A 25,705-nucleotide genomic window follows, 5' to 3' on the forward strand; every position below is an offset into this window, starting at 1 on the left:
TACTACCTTCAAAACCATAGGCTCTTATTTTATTAAATAGACTAATACATGGTACCTCTTCAAAACCTTCTGAAATCCAAATGTACTTCTATACTACTTATTATCTCCTGAAAAGAACTCTAATAAATTTTCAACAAAATGATGGGAGATGTCATCAATAATGTTAACAAGAACCATTTGCTCAACAATAATCTGATCTCTGATAATCAGTTTTGTATTTCCCATGGCCACTCAGTTTCAGGCCTTATTACAGCTTCAGTCTGAACATGGATGAAAGAACCAAGTTTGAGAATTGTGATAAGAGTGACTGTCCTTGACATGCAGATTGCATTTGACTCGATGTGACCTCCAGGAGCCCCAGGAAAATTCAAGTCAATGGGAATCTGGGGAAAGCTCCCACTGGCTGGAAATAACACTGAGCCGAAAGGAGAGTGGTGTGGTTGATGAAGCACGACCATAGTTCAGATGTTACCCTTAACATTAATCAATTCTCCACTTATTGCATTCTTAGGGTCACCATTCACCAGAAATCTAACAGGAACATCCACAGAAATATTATAGTTGTGGGATCATGTCAGAGGTTACATATTCTGCAGTCAGTAATAAAACCCACACTTTCACACTCCTCAGCTCTTTCATCTCTCACTTCCAGCTTCTTCTATAAATTTGAGTGAGGGACTTATGTTACATTCACCTGAGAGCCAGAGAGCACAATCGTCTTTAATACTAGGCTTTTAAAAGCAATGCACATTCTCGAGTTCAAAAACAGACAACTGGTGATTGATATGCTAACTAAAAGTTCCTTCTCGTAACAACTACACAATCAGCAATCATTACTTTATCTGGTTATTCAAAAAGATACCTCTTACCATTGTGCTAGTGAGGCCTTTACTCTCTGTCAATATGAAAGGAACAAGCTTATTGATGGGAAATGAGAGTCTTTTAAGTGAAGAGCCACTAGCAGCAATCAGTCAGTGTTATGCAAACAGGGAATCACATAAAGAACAGCAAAATGCATTGAAGGCAAGAGGACTGCAGGAAGGGGTTTCTGCTCTGGGCAATAGCACAGTGAGCAGAAGCTTTATATCAGATGACCCAAAGTGAGGGCAGTTTTGTTTTATCTTGTACCATTACACAAATTCATATTTCGAAACAAGCAACTTTTAGAGTATCAATTTTTCATATGCTGTGAGATAGCAGTTTATGATTCCACCCAAATTTTACCAATCTAATATTACTTGATCTGCCAATGAAGAAGGAACATATATGCAAAAGGTGTGTGCGCAATTTGTGGCTGAAACCAGATATCAATGGAAGCGATTGGGTCATTGTAAATGTTTAGTTGGTTCACTAAGAGCCTGTGGTGACAGGGTATTCAGGGAAGTGAAGGCCTGGTTGTACTATTAATCCAGAAACTCAACTAATATTCTGGAGACCTAGGTTTGAACCCACCATGCCAGATAGTGGACTTTGAATTCAATTTTTAAAAAGTCTGTCATTAAGAATCTAGTGATGACCATGAAACCATTGCTGATTGTTGCAAAAGCCTAAGTGGCTCACTAATGCCCTTCAGAGAAAGAAATCTGCCACCCTTACCTGGTCTGGCCTACATATGACTCCATACCCACAGCAATGTGGTTGTCTCTCAACTGCCCTCTGAAATGGCTTTGTAAGTCACTCAGTTCAAGGGCAACTAGGGATAGACAATAAATGCTGACCAGCCAGTGAGGCCCACATCCCACAAGTGAGTAATAAAAAATCCACTCTGTAATCTGGCTTTCATGCGACTCCAATCCTGCACATGATGGTTGAAGCTTAATGCCATTGTTGTGTCTCTGGATATACAACATATACTGCTTTGTTGCAGCAACCTGCATCCCAGAAAGATATTTTTTAAAAGTGTGATCCATATCACAATGGGTTGCCAATTATTCCTTTCACAAGTAACTGCAGATAGTGTGAGTTAACTCCCAGAAAAGATGCTTATAGAAAGCAGCTGATGTCACAACAAACTTTTGAACTTATCTGTGGAAAATGTGAATGATAATAATAATAATTGCTATCCAATTTCCACACACATTTATTATTAAGACTCTAAAGTAATATTCTGTGACTTGCTACTGTAGGGTTTATGCTGGCCTCAGTACCATAATGGCCTCTGTTCTTCTGTGTAACCAAATATGCATCAAACACAAAAGTTCTGTTCAGCCTCTGAGAAGAATAATGGAAGCTTGTCGTTAGACTTGCTTTCAAGCCTTTTGAGATTTATGATCAACCTGTGTGTTAATGTGGGTTCAGTTGGTAATGTTTCTGCCTGTGAATCTGTAATGTAGCTTCAATTCAAATTCCACAATCTTGACTGATACTCCAGGGCATTAGCGAGTGAGTACTACACTGTCAGAAATGCTGTCATTTGGATGTGACATTAAATCATCTATATTCTCAGGTGAATGTAACTGATCTTATTACAATAGTTTTAAGAAAATCTTCAACACCATCTGCCCTCTTGCTCCTCCTCTGCCTTCCAGGTCCTTCTTTGCCTCTGTCAAAAATATAAAAAAGAACATGTTTTCCAACACTCTCAGTTCCAAGGAAGAGTCATATTGGAATCGAAACATAAACTCTGTTTGTCTCTCCACAGATGCTGCTAGGCTTGCTGAGGTTCATCAGCATTCTCTGTGTTTGCAACATATATCCATAAACTATATTCAATATATCATATCTCAATTCTTTGCAGACAGAAAGAACACATAGACATACTGCACCTGTTTCAATGCAACAAAATAGGCAACAGTCATTTTCTCAATCATTTTTCAGGATAATGCAGGACCTGATCAGGTGTATCCTAGAACTCAGTGGGAAGATAGGGAAATGATTGCTGGGCCCCTTGCTGAGATATTTGTATCATCAATACTCATAGATGAGGTGACAGAAGACTGCAGATTTGCTAATGCGGTGCCACTATTAAAGAAAGGTGGTAAGGAAAAGCCAGGGAACAAAAGATCATTAAGCCTGACATCGGTGGTGGGCAAGTTGTTTGAGGGAATCCTGAGGGACAGGATTTACATGTATTTAGAAAGGCAAGGACTGATTAGAGATAGTCAACATGGCATTGTGCATGGGAAATCATGTCTCATTAACTTGATTGAGATTTTTGAAGAAGTAACAGAAAGGATTGATGAGGGCAGAGTGGTGGATATGATCTATGTGGACTTCAGTAAGTTGTTTGACAAGATTTCTTTCCAAACCTTTCAACATTTGATCTGTACCTATTGCTGTGCAACATAACTTGGAATATAACCAATGGAAGTTATGAAGGCAGCATCCCATCTCACTTCCTTTCCACTACGGACTTTTCCATTGGGACCCCAGGATATTGCCTTGGACCTTGTCAGAAAGAAAGAAGACTTGTGCTTGAATGATCACTGGGTGTGTAAATTGCTTTACAGTCATTGAAGTACTTTGGAAGTCATCCAGGTCAAAATAACCGACTTGATTGTTATCACATCAACAAACTTTAACTCACTCCACCACTGACACTCATCATAGTAATGTTTACCAATTATACAATGGATTGCAAGAATTCACCAAGGCTCCAAAGACAGCACCTTCCAAACGCACGGCTTCCACTAATGAGAAAAGCAAGGACAGCAGGTGCATGGGAACACCACCACCTTGCAAGATTCCCCCCAAACCACTCACCACTCTGACTTGAAAACATGTCACTGTTTATTCAGTATGGGATCTCCTTCCCTAATGGCATTATGGGTTATCTTCACCAAATAGAATGCAGCCATTTCAAGAAGACAGCTCACTATTATTTTCTAAATGTGAACTAGGAGTGGACAATAAATGTTGCCCTAGCTTGTGAAGCTCATGTCCCCTCAATATCTTGACTGTCAACTGTCAGTTATCATTAACTGGTGCAGTCTCTATGACAATGCCTCTACTAGTCATATCCATTGCCAAACAATTGCCACTCATTACGTTTATAAGTATTTTCCCTTTATTTTTATATTTATTGTGAATTATCCATTAACACAATCTGCCTTTTCGCAGCAACAATAAAGATCAATGATTGCAAACATGTTTAACAGACTGGTTTTAAGTTCTTCATCAGTTGAGAAATATATAATTTTCAAACTAAAAATCCCTTGCAGAATTGTAAATGCATTTTACAGAATGTTTCAATCTGTAAAGCAACAGACTGGGATTGCTTTCCAAACCTTTCAACTCTGGTGAGTTGAAACATGCCAGAAATGTCTTTAAAAAATATGGATTAGTTACTGTTGCTACCATTCTAATATTCATTACAGAACAGTCTTATTGATATTTAATATCTTGCAAATGCTCATAATTTCCATATTCATAATCATTTACTGTGCTTCAATTAGGCGAGTGTATAATTATCATTTCTTTGTTCTTTAATTTCTTTCATTGCAGCAATCTACATTTCACACACAGCCTCAAATAAGTTAACCCGCAAATGTTACTTTATATTTTAGCAGATGACATGTTCATTTTTAGTTTCGCAGTGTTTTGCCAAGATTCTACTGTCGTTTGATGCAGGTTAAGATTGATGATAGCAATGAGGTGTTTCTGAGAGTAGAATAGAACAGTGCACACTATGCCATCAATCCATGCGTAAGACAGAGCAGTCTACAGGTTATCACCCATCTCTGAATAATATAAAAGAAGTGTTAAAGTCTAATGGCATTGTGACAATATTAACCACTGTGAGCAGGTGTTGAGACTTCATTACCTCAGCAAACACCCAGTGCATTCACAAAGAAAGCATTAGCTATGTACAGAAAACATTATGAGTCACTGTACATTCAGGTATAAAACAGAACAGCATTGCACAGCATTTTGGGGGATAGATGAGGTTAGCTCTGTATTTAATCTGCCCAACACTCTGGGTAGGAACAAACAAGCCTGCTCCATACTGAGACTATAATGCATCAATTCATCTGAAAGCTTCTGGGAAAAGCAACAAGCTAGAAATCGCTGATGTGTCAGTTTAAAAAAAAAGAGCTTCTGGAGCAAGCTGCCAATGTTCCTAAAGTCTTGACAGACAATTCATTGTACATTAGCAAATAAAGAAAAGAAAATAAGTTAAAATTGAAATATTTAGACATTATTGCTTGACTAATTTATTTACTTCAATGTTAACAGGTAATTTGTTTATTTTCAATTATTTTAATTATATTCTTTGCTATTGTTTCCTTTTTATTAAAAACAAAGTAAAATTGATTATGCCTAGTACTTAGACATAAATTATATGAAAGATGTTTACTTACCTGTGCAATGTATTTGATTAATGGTTTATCTTAATTACCAATTTGCACGTATTCTCATGACTAACTTTCTATATAAACCAAAAATGAACAGCATATGGCAGACATCAATGCAGTTATTTGCTGACAATTTCTGGTGTGTCCAACGCTTGTTCAGAGTCCTTCATTCATTAAAAGCTGACAAAATAAGCCATTTGTCTTGTACCAGTGCAGTGTAATCAAACTGGACTCGTCGGGTATTTTGGACTGAATTGCATTGTTGGAAATTAGTACTGCATGAGTAAAATTAAATGGAAAAGTACAGTTTGATGTATTGTGAACTTGGTCTATAATACGTGTGCAAAGAGATAAGTATAAAAACATGAAATAGAAATTCATTTTATTGGATCTACTGCTCAATAATTGATTAAAATTGCTCTTTTAATTCACTAACTGATTAGACTTTTGCATGTAGCAGAGTATTTTATCTGAGGCAGCAATAGTTATGTTACCCCTCATAAAATAGGAAACCGGACATGGATAGCATGGTATTAAAGAATCCAATGGATATTTGTTATAGTTAACGATCATATAAAATATTGCATTGATGAATACATACCTACCTGGACTAACATCAAGCTATTAAGTTACAGAGAGCAGAATGCTCGAAGTAGCATGTCATGCTTCAAATTATCCTGGGGTAAGAAGAAGTATGAGGCCTTTACACTTTTAAATGATATGATATATACTCATGATAATATCATGAGCATATCTATTAAAGGTATGCTGACATTTAAGCATGAGGCTTTTGTTTTAGGAAAATAAGATCTTTTCCTAAATAGAAATAAGTGGCTGTTCATAGGAACATGTTGACAATACAATAATTGTACAAAAAATAAAACAAAGATTTATAGGACAAAAATTTCAAACTTCAGTGTAATGCTTTAGAGATCTGATAGCTCATCTGATCTGGTGACCGTATACCTGTCCAAAGACCACAGTATTGTGTTCCAGTAAATGTTATCATTGGACTCGTCAGATCTCGATCAGGAACCTACCTTGATAGATCATATTGTTTTTGTTTTGGATTAAACGAAATGGTCTCTCATGGAACTATAAGCATGCAATGTTACAAATTTTGCTTTAACAGTAATATAAGCATTTTTTGCAAAAAGAATGTAGATGAAATAGGACAATCCAAACTATCTACTTATGATACAATTTCAAAAATTTTAAACACATGATAAAGTATTTTGTATTAATCCCAAAACTCTCGTTTATAAATTGTAAAGAAACACAACAGCTTTTATTCAGTATCCAAAACTCCTCCGGCACATTCTCAAAACACCACTCCAGGTACAATACCCAGTATACCACTCATATAATGCTCACACTTATATCCATTTATCTAGCACTTTGATAGATTTAAGCCCCTTAGGACTTCAATTTTTAACTTGGAACTGCAATAGCTTCTTCCTGAAGCGAGCATACATTTGAGTTTTACTGCAATTAAGGTCAGGTGAATTGGCCATGCTAAATTGTCCGTAGTGTTAGGTAAGGGGTAAATGCAGGGGTATGGGTGGGTTGCGCTTCGGCAGGTTGGTGTGGACTTGTTGGGCCGAAGGGCCTGTTTCCACACTGTAATGTAATGTAATCTAATCTAATCTAAGTTTTTGAACTTCTAACTCAAATTCTCTGTGCAGTGCACAGTTGTGGTAGTTCTCTACCCACTCTCTTTTCATGTATCTCTTATATTCTCATCTGCCTTTAAAGTAGAATATCCTGTGTCTCAGAATGGTTAGATTTTTGCTTGCTGGGTGAGGTCATTCTCCCTTATCTTTGGAGCATAAGTTGTGCTGGAGATGGTATTCCCTTCTCATTGATGTTGCAGGAAAGTGCAGCAATTCGCTGTGGAAATCTTGCTTTGTAGCTTAACATGCATTGATTATTGATTTGACAGGATATGTTCTGTCAGATCATTTGAGCATGCATACTCTCATTCTTGCTGAACTGCAACTATTTGAAGCGAATGCAATATTTTTTTCATTTTGCAAAAGGCGTGCAGCTCGATCTTTTTGTGATGCATCCATTTCAAAGCCATGACTTTCCTGGAGTTGTGGTCTTGCAGTGGACAGGAATTTGCTGACAAAAGCTGGTTGGGAGGATCAAAGATTCTCTACATTCCAAGAAAGTCCACATTATTCATGAGCATAGGAATATATGGTGAGAGGAATTTAAAATATCTGAGGCAGCATCCAGGTCTTCTTTATCCCATCAGTTCAGAAATGTTTAATGTACTCGAGCTTACCTGGAATGAAAAAGGTGATCTGGTCGGCATGGACAGGTTGGACCGAACGGTCCGTTTCCATGCTGGACATCTCTATGGCTTTATAATTAGGCAAGATTTAGGATGCATTGGATGGGGAGGAAACGGCAGGGGATGGACACACTTGAAATGTGGAGCTTATTTGAGGAACAGCTACTACGGGTCCTTGATAAGTATATACCTATCAGGCAGGGAGGTAGTTGTCAAGAGAGGGAGCCATGGTTTACTAAAGAAGTTGAAGCTCTTGTCAAGAGGAAGAAGGCAGTGAATGCGAGGGTGAGACAAAGCAAACCCCTCTGACCTTTCTATGAGACGGGTATCCTTGGATATTTACTTCCCAGCCATGATCCCCTTGCAGTTACGTCTCTGCAAAGCGCACAACATTGTACCCATCAATTTCAATCTATGTTAGAGTTGCATTTACCTTGTTTTGTATACTGCATGCATTTAAGTATAACATCCTCAGTCCTGTGTTGACTACCCCCCTACTCATAGTTGTTCCCTTATCTGCTGTACCTGAAGTTAGACTCCTGACTCTTACAATACTTTCTGTCCTATTGCTTGATCTGGAAACTTGACTAACCTCTCCTGAGCACCAACTAATTTAAGATCCTTGTGACCGCCCTATTCAGCTTGTTAGGATCCTGATCCCAGATCGCTTTAAATGGAGCCTGTCCTGATGGGACAGTTCCCTCCTGTCCTCAATCTTAACGCCAGTGCCCCCCTGAAAATGGAACCGCTCTTTTCTGTACCATTCTTTTCACCTTGTGTTTATTTCCCTAATTGTCTTATCTCTACACTGCTTTGCTCCGGGATTTGGCAATAATCCAGAGATGATAAACTTGAGGTCCTATTATTTTAATTTGCTCCTAATTCCTGATATTCCCTTTTACTCCAACATCTTTTCATGCCAGTTTGAGATATCTCTTACCTTGGCATTAGGTAGGCAAGACACCTTGCTTATGAAAGGATGCCATCCACTTTCATGCTCTGGGGTGGCACGGTGGCTCAGCGGTTAGCACTGTTGCCTCACAGCACCAGGGATCTGATTCGATTCCAGCCTTGGGTGACTGTCTGTGTAGAATTTGCACATTCCCCCATGTCTGCGTGGGTTTCCTACGGGTGCTCCGGTTTCCTCCCACAATCTAAAGATGTTCCCCCCCAGTGGATTGGCCATGCTAAATTGCCCACAGTGTCCAGGGATGTGCAGGCAAGGTGGGTTAGCCAGGGGAAATGCTGGGTTACAAGGATAGGGTAGGGGGTGGGTGCATGTGGGGTGCACTTTGGAGGGTTGGTGTGGACTCAGTGGGCTTAATGGCCTGCTTCCACACTGTAGGGGTTCTATGCAAAGCCTCTTGTCTCCCATGCCAGAAGAAAAACAGCCTGCACTAAGATAGGATGAATCAAGTGGATGGTGTGTTTGGCTACTCACCTCTTTTGGGCAGAGGTCATGACTCTGAGTACCCTGAGCAGAGCCTTGACTGGAATTGGACGCTGTCCTTGACTTACTGTTGCTGGGAACATCTGAGTAAAGGCTATCCTCCTTGACTTAACTGATGCCAGCCGACAATCAAAGCAAGCTGCCTGGCATTGTGTTGGCATTAAATGACAAGGCAATTTGTCTGCAATATGAGCCTGGTATCACTGTCTGGGGGTGCAATGTGCAAAAAATGCAGTGCAAGGCAGGAATTCTACAAACATCTCTGGTAGTTTCAGAGTGACTAAATGCTATGACAGTGAGCAAAGAACCCAGAGCTGTGGCCTGACTCAGTTGCTGAGCTGGGTGCATGTCCCTGAGTACCAAGTGTCCCTGCTGCAACATTACAATGATAGTTTTTGGATAGCTTTTGGTGCAACATTGAAATGCAGAAGCATATAGCAACACACCAAAGTAAGTGGATCCGAGATGTGCCATGAGGATTCTTAAAGGCTGGTCAATATCGGATATCAGTGTCCATGGTGATGGGATGCATGTGGTCAGTGGAGTGTGCCAGAATGTTGATGCCCAGTCAAAATTAGAGTGGCGCTGGAAAAGCACAGCAGGTCAGGCAGCATCCGAGGAGCAGAAAAGTTGATGTTTCGGGCAAAAGCCCTTCATCAGGAATGCCGATGCCCAGTGTCTGATATGGAGGTTGTTTTGGAGCAAGTGGCAAGGTGAATCGACCAAGGATCCGCTCTGGTTTCCATATTGAATTTTCCCAATGGCTAGTCTGTATGGCGAGTTCAGTAAGGTTACAGCCAATGGTGAGCTTGGCTGTTAACAAGGTGTTTAGCAAGCGTAAAGATTATCAACTGGGAATGTGCTATTGCCGAGTGAGAATCTAGCCATGCCACTAGGGTAGAGTGTGCAAGATGTGATGAGATGATCTTGATATAAACTTGGCCTCTCCTAATTCTCCCATTCACCTCGCCATAACTCATGTCCCTCAGATACTGATACGAAAAGCAATGTAAGAATAGGCTCTGTGCTGAACGAAATAAGGTGGATGAAGGTGTGTGTAGAAAATAAACACTGGCACAAATAAATTGAACCAAATTATTTGTTTCTATTTGATAAGTATGATATATCTTCTGCCCTTGATAATTCCACAAGTTATTATCGAGATTTAACAATCTGAAAAAATGAGACCAGTTGTAACTGTTTCCTAATAATGAAGAAAAATAAGGGTGAACTTCCCTGTGGCTGCATGCTCAGCTCTCATAACATCACGTAAACAATTGAAAAAACAACTTGATGCGGTAAAGATGGCATTTGTTCAAGCTCCCTACAGCCATGACATTTGATGTTATGTATCAGGCTTCTAGTTGTAAAATCATTCCATATCCAAACATTACTCCAGGTGGTTGTGTAGTTTCCACAATCTTTTCATTCTGTGCATTTCTAGTTGATGTGGAGAGACGGTTGCAATCTTTCCTACCTGCACGTAGGCAATGTGCTGCCTTTCAACTCCTGGGAGTGGGAAAATACAAATTCAACTGCATTTTAATTTCAGGAGTATAACCTTTCATTTGTGCTCTTTCATTGTGCATCAATACATTATTTAAAATGATCTTTAACAATAATTGCTGATTTGAGACTATTTGTGATATCCGCAGATGGTGAACAGCAGTAATGATGGCATCATTGGCACCTTCCTACCCAATCACAGCAGGAGTAACACTTGACCCTTTACCTTCTCTTCACTGCTCCCAGCCCCTAACACACCCTCTAGGTGAAGCAGTGATTTTATTTCTAATTCTTTCAATCTAGTTTATTGCATTTGTTGGTCACAATGTGAGATCAAATACAGACTGAGTGATAGCTTTGCAGAACACCTCCACTGTAGGAATTATCCTGACCTCCCAGTCGCTTGACATTTTTGTAAATCATCTTCCTCCCATGCTAAAATTTTTGCCTGTGCCTGTTGCAGAGTTCCAATGAAGCTCAATGCAAGCTGAAGGAACAACGCCTCTTAAGTACTTTACAGCCTCTCAATCTTAACGTAAAGTTCAACAAATTCAGAGCATGATCTCTGTCCTCCATTTTAATTAAAACCTCCCCCAACTCCTTTGTGTTTTGCTGGCTTTGCTTGAAGGAGTACAGGCCCAATGCTCTGTTTTATATCTCTATCAATGTTTATTAACCATTCGCGCCCCCTTCCTCTATCACTCCTTTACTACTTAACCTGTTGCTCTAGGCAACTCACAGTTTGTTCCACTTACTCCTCCTCATCCTTTGTCAATTGGATAAAGACCATCATTTTCCAGCCCCTTGCAATTTTGAAGAATATCCACATGGGGGATGCAAGATGTTAACTCTGTTTCTCTGACAGACCTGCTGAGTTTCTCAAACATTTCCTATTTCATAGCAATGACTGGGACTCTGACTTTAAACAGACACTTAAGGTATTTGAACTTTTCACTCATGAGCTCTGTAGCCTTCTGGCTGTGCCCTAATTTTGATAGTATCTGTGCTATTTGGGAATGATGGCATTGTGTAGAAGTGTTGTCAACAAGAGGTTATTCCTTGTCACTTGGCAGCCATCCTTGCCACATGTGGTCAAATCGAAGGAGGATAGAATGTAATAAATAGAGTGTAACATCACTGCAGATAGCCTGCACAGAGACTTTCACCTTGGAGGGTACTCTATTGGGATTAGGCTAAGGAGCACAAGTTGGTAAATGACATGTCTCTGCGGCTGGTTGAGGAACATCATTGTCACTCAGAGGACTGCCAGAGACCAGTCACAAGCAAGAGAGCACCCCATGATCTTGGCTATCTTCTACATGCACAGACAAATAGACAAGATTATGAGATTTGTCAGAGGCAGTCAGTAAGCTAGATCAGGGGATCCTGCAATGTTATCAGTGCTGTGCTGGTTCTAGCATGCCATTGGAGAGCCAAGTCCTGCACACTCCATGTTGGTGAGCTGTGTCTCTAACCCTGCACTGCAACACTCTATCCATAAATGCTCAGCATTGGTGGCAAGCTGAGAGGGAGCATGGGACCTCGGCCTCACCCCAGGTGGCCTTCCTGACAGGGAGACAAGATGGTGCCAGCAAGGAGAAATAGAGAGGATGAGCCACCCACAACACCTACAGAAGTGACTTCTCAGGACCCTTCAGAGGTGCCCGCTTGCTCAATCCCCTCCTTGGTGCAAAGTCTGCAGAAGTTCAGACTGAGAAGGGACTGTTTGCAGTTGTCTCTCAGCAGACATGGTCCCTCTTAGCCCAAAGGCACTATGGGAGAATTGCCAACCCTTCCAGGTGAACAGGAGCAACTACAGACCAAGAGCTCTATACCAGAGCTGTGAAGGTCAGGGCTACACATAGACATTGTGGTACCGGAAGAATAAGCTTACTGAGGGTACATAGGCAATATAATTAAAAGATCATTGGAAATAACTCTTCCCATTTAAAAATAAAACTTCGCTCACAATATTAAAATATCTGTTCTCATGTCATTTCATTATCGAGCCTGCTTGTATAATACCCATGTGATAGATGAGTAGTTTCTTCTCCGTCTGGAGGCTGTGCAGCAACTGTTGTTCTCATTGACCTTACTCACCGCAACATTGTCTTTGGAGTTGAAGCAAGGTCATAAGAACTCCAGACACTGCAATATCCATGTCAGATGCATGAGCAGACAATCTGTGAAGAATGTCAAAAAAAACCTTATTGACGGAGTTCCTTCGCCCTCAAATCCATGTCAATGAAAGTTCATGTTACGCCATGGCATGGAGGCTTCCCAAACAGGTTAATATCATGCCTCAATAAGAAGCTCTGAAGTATGTAACTCTATTTAAAAAAACTTTGCACAACCAAGTTTTCATGCTACATTGGGAATAGAATTCTGCCAGTAAACCAACACGATAACCCATTCCTATTCAAAAGAAAAGTTCACTTCCACATCACAGACAATGTCCTTGCATACTTGCAGTTCAGTGTATGAATATGGCAAGCATCATCTTCCAATGCTAGCTGTGGAATGTGTTTGTGAAATGGAAAGCTTACGTGTTGCTATTAAATGCTTTTGTCTGTTTACATTTGCTAACTGAATGAGAAAGAAGCAAATAGTGTGCACTATATAATTGACCTGATTACTTGAGACTGTAATTCTTAATGTTTATTTTTGGAGTGTGAATGTCCTATCAATGAAATACAAACTGAAAACAGATGGGTGGCATTACTGAGTCAGTGGAGGCAGGATTACTGCAATTGCCTCTCGTCAGTGCCTCAAAATCCAAAGGTTTCATTCTGCAGTCGTGACTCTGCTGCAGCATGGTGCCAGACAGCAACAAGCCAGCTCCTCAACTGTTCATGCTCCCCACCATGACAAGCTGTCTGACTTTGCCTTTCCATTGAAAAGCAATGCAAGCCTCCAAGGGTAGCAGTTTATAATGGAATACTGAAGACCCTGTGTTACGGAAGCATTGCAAATCATGCAGAGGCTGGTATCCTGCAGGTTAGCGCTGAAGTCAGTCAGTGTGCACTAAGAAAGTAATGTGAAGTATTCAGAGAGGCTGGCAATCTCCAAGTAAGTAAAAAGTGAATAAGTACTGAGAAAGCAAGCTAAGAGTCATTGGATGCATCTTTTGCAGATCCATAAGATGCGTAGGTATCTCTGCCCAAAAGGTAACCTGGCAGAAGCATGCAAATTCTCCATGTCCCTGACCTTCAAAGGAAAGTGTTGAAAGGTCGAAGTGGTGTGTAAACTGGCCTGAGGCTGGCATTGTGATGTGGTGAGGCTGGTAGTTTGCCAATACCATTTATGGGGCTAAAAGGTTGTGCAGGATGGTGGCCATTGAGCACACAGGGACATTGCTGTGGAGAAAGAATTGGAACAGCAATCAGCAAGGAGCAACTGCTCTAGTTTATATTGGGAATGGTCCCTGTCTAATTTTCTTGGGGAAGAAGAGAAAAATTGGAAATGGTGTATAAAGCAAATTAAGTTATTATTGAGATGTGAATGCATGGAAAAATGGTTATCATTACTCAAGAATAGGATGCTGAAGTCACCATTTAAGGCTTAAAGAAAAAATAGCGAATATTTTTCTTGCTGCTGACATTCTGTTGTTGCCATTCTCATTGTGTTTACCCGACTGTCTCACCATTGCTCACATGATATCAGGAAGGGAAAAGCTCTACCCTGTGAAAGCTGCAAACTCTTCTCACAAACAAGCAATAACAAAACAGCTCGTCATCAGAGCCAGTGCTCCATCCATTTGCTGGTGGGTCTGCGTCCAGGCAGGATGACGCAACTTTGAGTTAACATACAGTGAGACCAGATGTGATGTTATTGGTCTGTAACATTAACCTTTTCATTTGGATTTTGCTTGCCTGAGATTGGCAGTTGAAACACAGTCAAAATGTGGTGGTTTAAAACTTTAGGGTCCGACAAGGTATGAGAAAGCCCCAGAAGTAATTTTAAGCTCGATTGGCTCCATTTCTGCTGAACTGGCAAGGTTAAACCCCATCCTTAGGTTCCTTAAATATTCTGTAGAAATACTGCTCCTGAAGTGTGATTGTAGCTGGATGAAGTTCTGGCTCAATACTTTTTGTCCTCGTTCTTTTGAATTACTGTTTTTATTGATTTTCATTGCCTGGAGGTGACCCTATCCTTCAGAAGTGTTAATATGCTGAAGGGATTTATATTCAGGGGAATGCACACAATTATATGTCTATCCAGAAACTCCAGCCTTACCACTTACAACTCTAATATACTATCCCGCGGTACTGATACCCAAGGGACACATCTCAAGTTTGATGACAATCTCATAGAAAATCTTCTTGCTAGCTTACTACACAGCATTCTGTGATCTGCCATCTGATTTCTCTGTCACTTTCACCTTGTAACCCCTGGTGTATAAGCATTCCAATTCTGACTACCTTTGTATTGCTGTGTCCAATGACGTTTTATCAGATTTCATGCTATCATATTGTAGTGTCCTCTCCCTTTTGAGAAATAACTTTCTCCAGGACCTTCAGTCTATATGCAGAGTTCTCTCCTCTCCCAATTACTGTTAGCAGCTTGCCTGCTGCTGCATGTATTAGACATTCCTAGTTTCCATGCAAAATACTCCATTCAGGCGAAGCTACCATGGACGGAAGAATTGAACAGAAGACCTGATTCTGTTTTTCTTTGTGTAAAGTGTAGGGAGGAAAAGACCATCCTCAAACAGTGTTTTTATATCTTTTTCCTACTCAGTTGGCAAATCGGTCTGCCTGTGATAGGAAAAATGTTGTGAAACTTGAAAGGCTGCAGAAAAGGTTTACAAAGATGTTGCTGGGGTTGGAGGATTTAAGCTAAAGGGAGGAGCTTCGTAAGCTGAGGGTATTTTCCCTGGGGTGTCAGAGGCTGGGAGGGTGAACTTATTGTGGTTTATAAAATCAGGAGGGGTATGGATAGGGTGAATAGCCAAGGTCGTTTCCCCAGGGTAGGAGAGTCCAAAATTAGAGGGCTTAGGTTTAAGTTGAGGGAGGAAAGATAAAGAGCCATAAGGACAACCTTTTTCACACAGAGGGTGGTGCGTGTATGGAATGAGCTGCCAGAGGAAATGGTGGAGGCTAGTACAATTCCAACATTTAAATGGCATCTGGATGGGTATATGAATAGGTAGAGTTTAGAGGGATGTGGACCAAATGCAGGCAAATGGGACTAAATTAATCTAGGATATCTGATTGACATGGACAGTTTGGACCGAAGGATCTGTTTCTGTGCTGTTCAACTCTATGACTCTAATTGCCTCTCTTCTTTCTTGAGAGCAGTGACTTGTGACAGGGTGGTACAGATAACAGTGGTTCTCCAGTAACTTACCAAGCTGTCATTCTTCAGTGAGTATAAGTAGGCTGACTTATAGAAAACATCACTGCTGAGCCAGATCCTAAGCTACTGCCCATCAATATGGAGATGTTCACTGGATCTGGCAACTGTTTCCCTTCTGTCATAGAGTCATAGAGCTGTACAGCACGGAAACAGACCCTTCAGTCCAACCCGTCCATGCTGACCAGATATCGCAACCCAATCTAGTCCCACCTGCCAGCACCCCGCCCATATCCCTCCAAACCCTTCCTATTCATATACCCATCCAAAATGCCTTTTAAATGTTGCAGTTGTACCAGCTTCCTCCACTTCCTCTGGCAGCTCATTCCATACATGTTATACCTTCTGTTTGAAAACGTTGCCCCTTAGGTCTCTTTTATATCTTTCCCCTCTCACACCAAATCTATGCCCTCTAGTTCTGGACTCCCCCATCCCAGGGAAACGACTTTGTCTATTTAACATATCCATGCCCTTCATAATTTTGTAAACCTCTATAAGGTCACCCCTCAGCCTCCAACACTCCAGGGAAAACAGCCTCAGCCTGTTCAGCCTCTCCCTATAGCTCAAATCCTACAACCCTGGCAATATCCTTGTAAATCTTTTCTGAACCCTTTCAAGTGTCACAACATCTTTCCGATAGGAAGGAGACCAGAAATGCACGCAATATTCTAACAGTGGCTTAACCAATGTCCTGTACAGCTGCAACATGACCTCCCAATTGCTGTACTCAATACTCTGACCAATAAAGGAAAGCATACCAAACGCCTTCTTCACTATCCTATCTACCTGTACTCCACGGTCTCTTTGTTCAACAACACTCCCTAGGACCTTACCATTAAGTGTATAAGTCCTGCTAAGATTTGCTTTCCCAAAATGCAGCACCTCGCATTTATCTGAATTAAACTCCATCTGTCACTTCTCAGCCCATTGGCTCATCTGATCAAGATCCTGTTGTAATCTGAGATAACCTTCTTCGCTGTCCACTACACCTCCAATTTTGGTGTCATCTGCAAAGTTACTAACTGTACTCTTATGCTCGCATCTAAATCATCTATATAAATGACAAAAAGTAAAGGACCCAGCACTGATTTGTCATTTGAGCACCTCAATCTGATGAGATACAACCTTCTTCCAAAGTAAAAGTGGAGTTTTATTTTCACTACTGTTGCCATTTGTATCACATCTCTAACTTTTCTTAAGATTCCTGAAATCTAAGGTCAATGAAATACAGGGTGCTGAATTTTTTATTTTAACCATTGAGGAACTATTTTCTAAATGACTTTACTCGAGGTGGATGTCACTGGAAATAGCAACAGTTATTCCCCAATCCTAAATAATCTCGAGGATCATTTGATGTTGAATACTACTTAGTCACTTGCTGCTTCACTGAGGAGACCAGTCAAGATTAAGCTGCATGATATTACATCTGGACTCATATATAGGCTAAACTAGGTGAACCTAGCAGATATTCTTCCCTTGAGAACCAGAAGCAATTTTAATAAAATAATTCTAACCACTGTTACTTACATTTGCTTTTTAATCTGGATTTGTCTATTTAATTGAATTTACATACCCTGCCTGCTGCAGCAGGACTTGAGCCCCTTGTTCCATGTCATTAACCCAGCTCTTCGGATTACTAAACTAGTTATTTAACAATTACACTACTTCTGTTCCTGTTTACTCCCATGAGTTCTTTTCCAAACATAAATGATATGACTGGTTATTAACACCATCCATGAGTTTTGTTATTTTGGATGAAATCCAAGGTGATGCTTTTTAAAACTAGATGGGGAATTTATGTTCTGCTGTCTGTCACAGAATAGCATGTTGCCTGATGGAATTGGGTTTGCCACTGACTTGTCTGGACAGAATTCACAGAGAGGAGATTAGTCATACATGCTTTTAGCATGAATAGAAAATATACTGCCTGAAGTTAAAGTGAATGAGTTAGGGAGTCTTATTAGATTTCAAGAACCTGAATTGTATATTACAGATAAAAAATGTTTGAAGGTAAAATTTAACAAAATAATGTATATATGTGCCAGCTGAAGAGAAGTGAATAAACATGGTAAAAAGTAATATGATTCTACATGGTTTAAAATGTTGCTGAAATAATCTTCCATTACAGAATAAATGTTAAAAATTCACAAATATGGAATAAGAACTCTCATGTATACAAATGTATTGTGCTTATATCCCAAGATTAATTTTGATTGAAAGAAAGGTGAATTACACTGTTCTTGTGTCTTAGCAGCAGATGATCCAACCAACCTGCAAACCAAAGTGAAGTAACTCCTCAGAGACTGGCATTCAGTCACCAATCACATTTTATTTTACAAATGCATGTGCTTTGACAATAGCACTGCCTTTCACTGAGCTGGCCATAAAGACGTCTCAATATCTCGCTTACTTTAAACCTATTCCCCTGAGTATCTGATATTCCATCCTGGGAAAAACACTCCCGCTACCCACCCTATTCATGCCTTCCATAATTTTATATACTTCTATCAGGTTACCCCTCAGCCTCTGATATTTTAATTTTAAAAAATTCCAAGTTTGTCCAACCTCTTCTTATGGCTAATTCAGTCCAATTCAGGCAACATCCTTGAAGACCTCTTTTGCACCCTCTCCAAAGCCTCCACATCCTTCCTATTGTGTGGCAACCACACAATACATCAAATGTGGCTGAATTATAGTTTTATACATCTGTAACATGACTTGCTAACTTTTATACTCAATGCCCAACCCATGACAGCAAGCATGCAGTAAACTTTCTTTATTGTTCCTTATTCATTGGGAAAACATTTATGGAGACTGACAATTCTTGCTCCTTTCCCCATATCAACTCTCTGACTAATCAGAGTCTAGCTGTCAGATTTGCATGTTTTTTTGAGAATAGAATCCCTACATTGTAGAAACAGGCCATTCAGCCCAACAAGTCCATCCTGACCCTCTGAAGAGCATCTTACCCAGACCCATACTCTTACACTATAACCCTGCATTATCCATGGCTAACACACTCAACCTACACATCCCTGAACACTATGAGTAATTTGGCATGGCCAATCCACCTCATCTGCACATCTGTGGACTATGGGAGGAAACTGAGGCACCCAGTGGAAAGAAATGAGAAGAATATGCAAACTCGCCTGAAGGTGGAATCAAACTTATGTCCCTGTTGTTGTGAGGCAGCAGTACTAACCACGGAGCTACCGTGCTGCCCAAACAATTGTAGCTGCATCTCTATCCAAGCAATCAGCACCCTCTTGTCAAGTTGTATAAATGGGTGTTTCATTTCAAGCCTTGATTTCTGATGTTCCAATCCTGATGAATACAAGTTGAAAACCTTTGACTTTGTAGCAATGGCTTTTGCCCAAAACGTCGATTTTGCTGCTCTTCGGATGCTGCCTGAACTGCTGTGCTCTTCCAGCACACTAATCTAAAATCCGGTTTCCAGCATCTGCAGTCATTGTTGTTACCTAGTTGATTTTAACCCTACTGCGAATCCTCTTGCAAGGATGCCTGCCTTGAAGAAGTTTTCCTCCTCTCTCTACAAGAATCTCAGGGAGTCCCTCTCCCACTGCAACTCCCAGGTCATTTCCTCTGCCCTGAAGCTCTTACTCTATGCTACTTTCTCCCCACCCCCACCCTCCTCTAGCTTATCTCTCCATGCTTCAGGCTCTCTGCCTTTATTCCTGATGAAAGGCTTTTGCCCAAAACGTCGATTTTGCTGCTCCTCGGATGCTGCCTGAACTGCTGTGCTCTTCCAGCACCACTAATCCAAAATTTGTAGCAATGAATAGTCTGGGCCTCTGGATTAGTAGTCCAGTGACGTTACCATGACAGCACTGCCTCCTCACCCTAAGCAAATGCATAAAGCATTAAGAAAAGATCCAGAAATTTTGGAGCAGGATAAAATGGGCTCAGGCTCTAGCTTAAGGATTATAGTTCATTTATTTCCCTCAGTTTTCACCAAAGGAATAGCAGAACCTCAGGGGCACAAATAAGGCAAGTCAACTTGTGTGCAATTTGTAATTTTTTCTCCCCTGGATAGAAGAATGAATAATATGAGAAGAAATGTTGACTTCCATAGGGATGCTTGTTGAGGCCCATTCTCTTCCTGAATTATATCAATGACTTAGACATTGCTGTAAATGGCACAATCCCAATATTTCTGGATGACACATAACCTGGAAGTTTTGGCAACTGAGTGGTGGATAGTTTAGAAATTCAACAATAAATGGATCAAAGGAGCAGATATGTAGCAGATGAAATGTCAGAACGTGTGAAGTAATTCATTTTGAAAGAAGAACATTGAAAGACAATTCTAAAGAGAAAACCAGGAGCTGAGGGATGTGGGTTTGTATGTGCATAAAACATTGAAAGTGGCAGGATATCTTGAGAGCACAGTTAATAAAACACAGTATCCTCGGCATGGACGAGTTGGACAGAAGGGTCTTTTTCCATGCTGTAAATCTCTATGATTCTATGACTCTATTAGAAGGGGTGAAAAGTATAAAAGCATGAAAGTTATTACATTTATGCAGTGGGTGCCACACGTCAAAAAACATGTGAAGACATTAGATAGAATGCAGAAAGGTTTTACAAGAATATTCCCATGGATGAGGGACTTTTCTTATGAAGATGCATTGGAAGATTTAGTACTATTTCCCTTAGAGAATAGAGATTTAAAATGAGATTTGACATGCAAATTCAAAATCCTGAGGAGTCTGTAAAGGTTAGATAGCAAATAGCTGTACTAATTGGTGGAAGGCACAAGAACAAGTGGCACAGATTTAAGGTAGTTTTCGCAATAAACAATGGGGACGTGAGGAAAATGTTTTTGACACAAATGTGTTGTTTTGTTCTGGAATGCACAGCCTGAGAGTGTGATGAAAGCAGGTTCAATTAAGACTTTCAGGAAAGAATTGATTTGTTATCTGAAGAGGGAGAATATATTGATCTACAGGGAGAACGCAGGGTAGTAGTAAAGGGTAAATCACTCATTTGGAGAGCTGGCACAGACACAATTGGCTGAATGCCTTTTGCTATACTGTAATAATTCAATGATACTGCGACTTTTATGAAATTGTGCCAAAAGGTTTTCAAACATGGCTATTTGAAATTCTTTTTTACTACTTCATTTTTTCAGATGATTAATCATTATATACTTACTTAGATTTAAAACAATGTGTTAATTCAGCTATCTGTTTGAATGATTCAAGAACAGCTTCTTACCCACTGTTATCAAACTTTTGAACTGACCTCTCAAATGTTAATTCTGATTTTTCTCTCTCTGCACATTCTCTGCAGCTATAACACTGTATTCTGCACTCTGTTCTGTTACCCTGTTGAACTTTCTATGATACAATATGTCTGTAGAGCATGCAAAACAACACTTTTCGCTGTATCTTGGTACGCGTGACAACAATAAACCAATCAAATGGTCAGGACAGTTATTTTGCTTTTGCATCTTGATAACCTAATTTAGTTATTAAATTTAGAATAATACTGATATTATCCCCTGTTAACTACCTCAACAATGTTTTGGGGACAAATAGCCTGAACTGTATTCTTAAAATTACTCTTTAGATAATGGTAAATGTTTCCACTATCAGTAAAGTTTCATGCAAGTACAAATCACCTTGAGATCAAAATCATTTTGGAATTAAGTTTTGACTTTCACATTTGTTGTTTATTAACCTTTTATGATTATAACTGTGTCATGATAGTACTAAGATACAGGCTATAAATTTTTTTAACTTTCATCGTTTGATTTTTATCTAGCTTTCAAGGACTAAAATGGTTTTTAAGTGAAATCTATTGACCTAAAATATCTGGAACAATTGCTTGACCAATTTGATTGAGGCACATTCAGGAAACCTATGTGGAATAAGCAAAATCGATTTCAAAACTAATAAGTAGGATTGAAACCAGTTGCACATTCAGGTATTGGGAAATTGCCATTTCCTTTCTCAATTTGCATTTTGCCTAATAAGTGGCACATATTGTACATGAAAAGTGCCTGCAGATTATCCAATTTACAAGAAAACAGTGAAGCTAGACACAGGAATATACCAAGGAACTATATTGCAGTAGCTGTTTTTGATCAAGCGTGAGAGGAATAAATTTGGCATGGTAACTGGTAGTCTATTTCTCTCTCTCCCTATATCATCATCATCAACTCAGAAATAGCACCCAGTGAAAAGGCAAATTGGTAGAGCAACCATTCACTAAATTCTCAAAGATATTTGAAAATACGGCTACTCCTGCGGGCAAGAATCACCTATGACAAAATTGTGGCCTCAGTTTAAAAATCTAACATCAAGTACTCTAAAGATTTTAAAATTTCATAATCTTTATTGTTCTTTTCTGAATCAGGCACACTCTCATTTTTAGTGTTATACATGGTTTATTTGTGTATTTGCTGTCATGTTTTATTATTGTTCTTGAAGTCAGTAAGTAATAAAATTCCTCCTTCTTTCACAAAATAGTCTTGTAATTGGTTCCTTACATTTTGACCAGTATTATATTTTAATTGATGTATGATAGTGTGTGCTAAAAAGAAATATGTGTTGTGACAAAGAAGGTTAAAAAGACTTCACCAAATTTTATGAAGTTAGAATAAATGGTGTTTGTTGTTGCAAGGAATGCTTTTCTTAATTTGTTCACAAGGTTACCTTGTCAGAGCTGGTTAATGGGGAAATGATACCTTGCAAATGCCTTGGACAATATCACAATCAATTACTTCATAACAATTTTCTTATATTATCATGATTAGCTTTAATAAGCACTGAAAAATTGAATATTCTGTTGTGTACATGTATTGATTTTAATACCATGGATATAACTATAATCTTGCTTGCCCTGTAATGCTTTCTGTGTGTTTACTTGTTCTCTTTGCTTTGTATTTTTACTTTGTCCTGTTTTTACGGTGTGACATCAAACAAAATACCACTCTGCACAAAAGTGCTTCTAATTTTATGGAGCGCAGATCACTAGAGTGAGTTCCCTTATGCTAGTGTATATGACTGTACTTCTTTATGTCTCCCATTCCCTTGATGCCTGCATCATTGGTGTAAACATGCTGTAAGCAGTTTGATGTTCTGTTTTTAGCGCTGCCCCGTTTGCTTTGCTGGTTGTCATGTGGACTGTAAGTAGTGAAGTGGCATTTGCTCTCCAACGCCTGCTTTCTGCAGTGCCAGAAAAGCATTACGTTCTTTCCTTGACAGGTGGGAATGATTTTCTTTTCTGCTTTCCCCAAAAATATGCTTGAAGATGAACAGCATACATTTCAAGCTGAAATGCAGTGCTTGACACCATATGGAACTCTATGCAGCAGGTTACCCTCCCATTTTGTTCAGATTTAACAGGTGAAATATAGCCTAGAGACTATGATTAGGATGAAGCTTTATTGTTCTAGTATTTTGTCTTGGCTGCTGTTTGCCTGCTGTATGTATGGAATCAAGTGATGTCATCATCTGCTTCTTGATGTCTGTCATGTGGTACTAAATTAAAACACAATGGTATTGTTTTTGATCACAAATATTACTTGGAGACCTTCCTTTTATTAGTATTTTTGATTATTTTTGTTTCTGCTGTTGCAGTTTCAAAAATACAAGCTTAAAGAAATATTTGAGTTGATGAAATGAATGTTTGTTTGTGTAATGACTCCTTTTCATATCACTCTGTAACTAGTGAAAGGTGGCACAAAATTCATTTTGTCATTGCTGTTTGAAACTGCTTGGTATATTTGGTTGGCTGTTAGTGAATGTATATTCTACCTCAAAGTTATTTGGGCAGGATCTGTGGTAACAGGTTCGAGAGTGTGGTGCTGGAAAAGCACAGCAGGTCAGGCAGCATCTGAGGAGCAGGAGGATCAACTTTTTGGGCATAAGCCTTTCATCAGGAATATGATCAGAAAAATTCCTTTTCCAGTGCCACACTCTTGACTCTGATCTCCAGCATCTGCAGTCCTCACTTTCTACTGTGGTAACAGACACCAACTGATCAATGCAAATTTTGAATTTTTCTCAGAGACTGAAAGAACTAAAGCAAAGAGAATTTGCTCGAAATGTAGCTTCAAGATCAAGAAAAGATGAAAAGAAACAGGAAAAGGCACTCAAACGTCTCCATCAGCTTGCAGAGCTCCGGAAACAGACAGAATGGTCAGTGTTCATCAATATTTGAACACCAAATGATGTATCAATACTTAAATACTCACACTGGTAGTTACTTGACATGCAATGTCATGGCATGTATGAGGATCATTCAATAATCTTAGTTGTGTACGAAAACAAAATATAAGTCCACTGAATTGCACTCTTACATTGACCTTTCTAACCTACTCCCTTTAGATGGAAAATACAGTCAGACCCTGCCGTTATATCTTGTGTGGAGTAGGGAGGCCATGAGTACAACCAATAAATGTGCCTCACCAGCAAGGTCACAATATCCTTATAGAGCAAATAGTTATTGACCTATGTGATGACATCATGCCATCACTACAGGAGAGTAGCTATAATGGTATTTCTAGGAAAGCATCTTTTGTGATATCAGATAGACCAGGCAGAAGTCAGAAAGACCCAATAAAAAACCAATGTTACTGACCACAAGTCTTAAATTAACTGCCAGATTAGCCTTAACATAATTGCCAGTTGGCTATAGTAGACCCACACTGGAGTAGACATTTCCTGAAGACCACAAGAAAAAAATAAATTTAAGAGTCTTACAATGATATAATTCCACAATGCCTAAGTTCTCTCTTTGGAAATATGCTAATGTGTTGTAAAATTCAGAAATATGTTTTCAAAATATTGCATGGGGTTAATATCCAGACATAACATTGGTGGTTTGTCCATTAACTATTAGTTTTGAGATTAAACTGTTAATATAGTGCCATGATTTTCCTGTCTTATTTTTGCTGTAAAATAATAATGTGATGTCTTAAAATTGCAAAACCAAGCTAAAGGATCGAATCAGCAGTGAAGGACCTCGGAGATGATGCTAAGTAGACAATCCAACAATTTAGAGCCAACATAGAATGTCCATTTCAATTTATATGCTGTGAAGTCTGAATGCCCTTTATGTTGATAAAAAATAGTTAAAACATAACAATATACAATCATTTAATTACTTACATAAAATGCCTAAAATCTACTGATTATCCAATTAAACAAGTTTTCAAAACAATGCGAGTGAAAAGTCCTTTGAACCAACAAGAATTCAAGAATTTGAGATGTATAAAATAGGTAACAGGGGCATTGATAGAATGGAAATGCTGAAAATCAGTCTGGCAATTCTGGGTTAGACCTGGACTTCCAAGGTAAAAGGTCAATTGATCTCACTTCCTTAACATCAAAAGAGCAATATAATGTGATATGGATCAGACCAGACCCCCTCAAAGTATATTAAGAAGATAGCCTGGACTCTAACATTTTCTTTCTTTAAAGTGTAGTGTAAGGTTTGGGTTCTAGATGCAATTTGATTGGTCAAACTTCTCAATGTTAAGTAAAACACACTTTATTTTTCGATTACAGTTAAAACACAGACAAAATAAAAAGAAAAGAAATTTCTTAACTGTAACTTGATTGAAATACTTAACAAAATAATAGATATATGAACTATTACTAATTAACTGTTCCAATATAGTAAAATCCCATAAACATGCCATTGGCAATGGCAAATTCAATAAAATAGATTGTCTTACATGCAATTCTAGAAGTAGAAAAAGAGCCTCAGCTTTCAGCTGTAACAGAGAGAAGAATTAGAATTTCCACATCCAACTTCAAAACCCCAGCA

The 25,705-nt window shown here is 39.3% G+C and overlaps 1 protein-coding gene across 6 annotated transcripts in view; it reads left to right on the forward strand.

Moving 5' to 3' along the window:
- The window catches only part of znf804b (zinc finger protein 804B), an 870,963-nt gene that overhangs the window by 839,250 nt on the left and 6,008 nt on the right, over positions 1 to 25,705 (forward strand). For 4 of the 6 annotated variants that reach the window (XM_043690314.2, XM_043690316.2, XM_043690313.2 and 1 more), the window contains one exon: positions 23,942 to 24,072. In XM_043690314.2, coding sequence (XP_043546249.1) covers positions 23,942 to 24,072 — 131 coding nt within the window. Of the gene's footprint in view, positions 1 to 5,048; positions 5,176 to 22,874; positions 22,908 to 23,941; positions 24,073 to 25,705 lie in introns of those variants that run through there. The other 2 variants (XM_043690317.2, XM_087987328.1) reach the window with 2 other exon arrangements.

This window comes from Chiloscyllium plagiosum, unplaced genomic scaffold (assembly GCF_037043375.1).
Source record: "Chiloscyllium plagiosum isolate Xiang-an unplaced genomic scaffold, Cpla_swu_hap1 HiC_scaffold_5, whole genome shotgun sequence".
In the NCBI taxonomy this organism is placed as follows: domain Eukaryota; kingdom Metazoa; phylum Chordata; class Chondrichthyes; order Orectolobiformes; family Hemiscylliidae; genus Chiloscyllium; species Chiloscyllium plagiosum.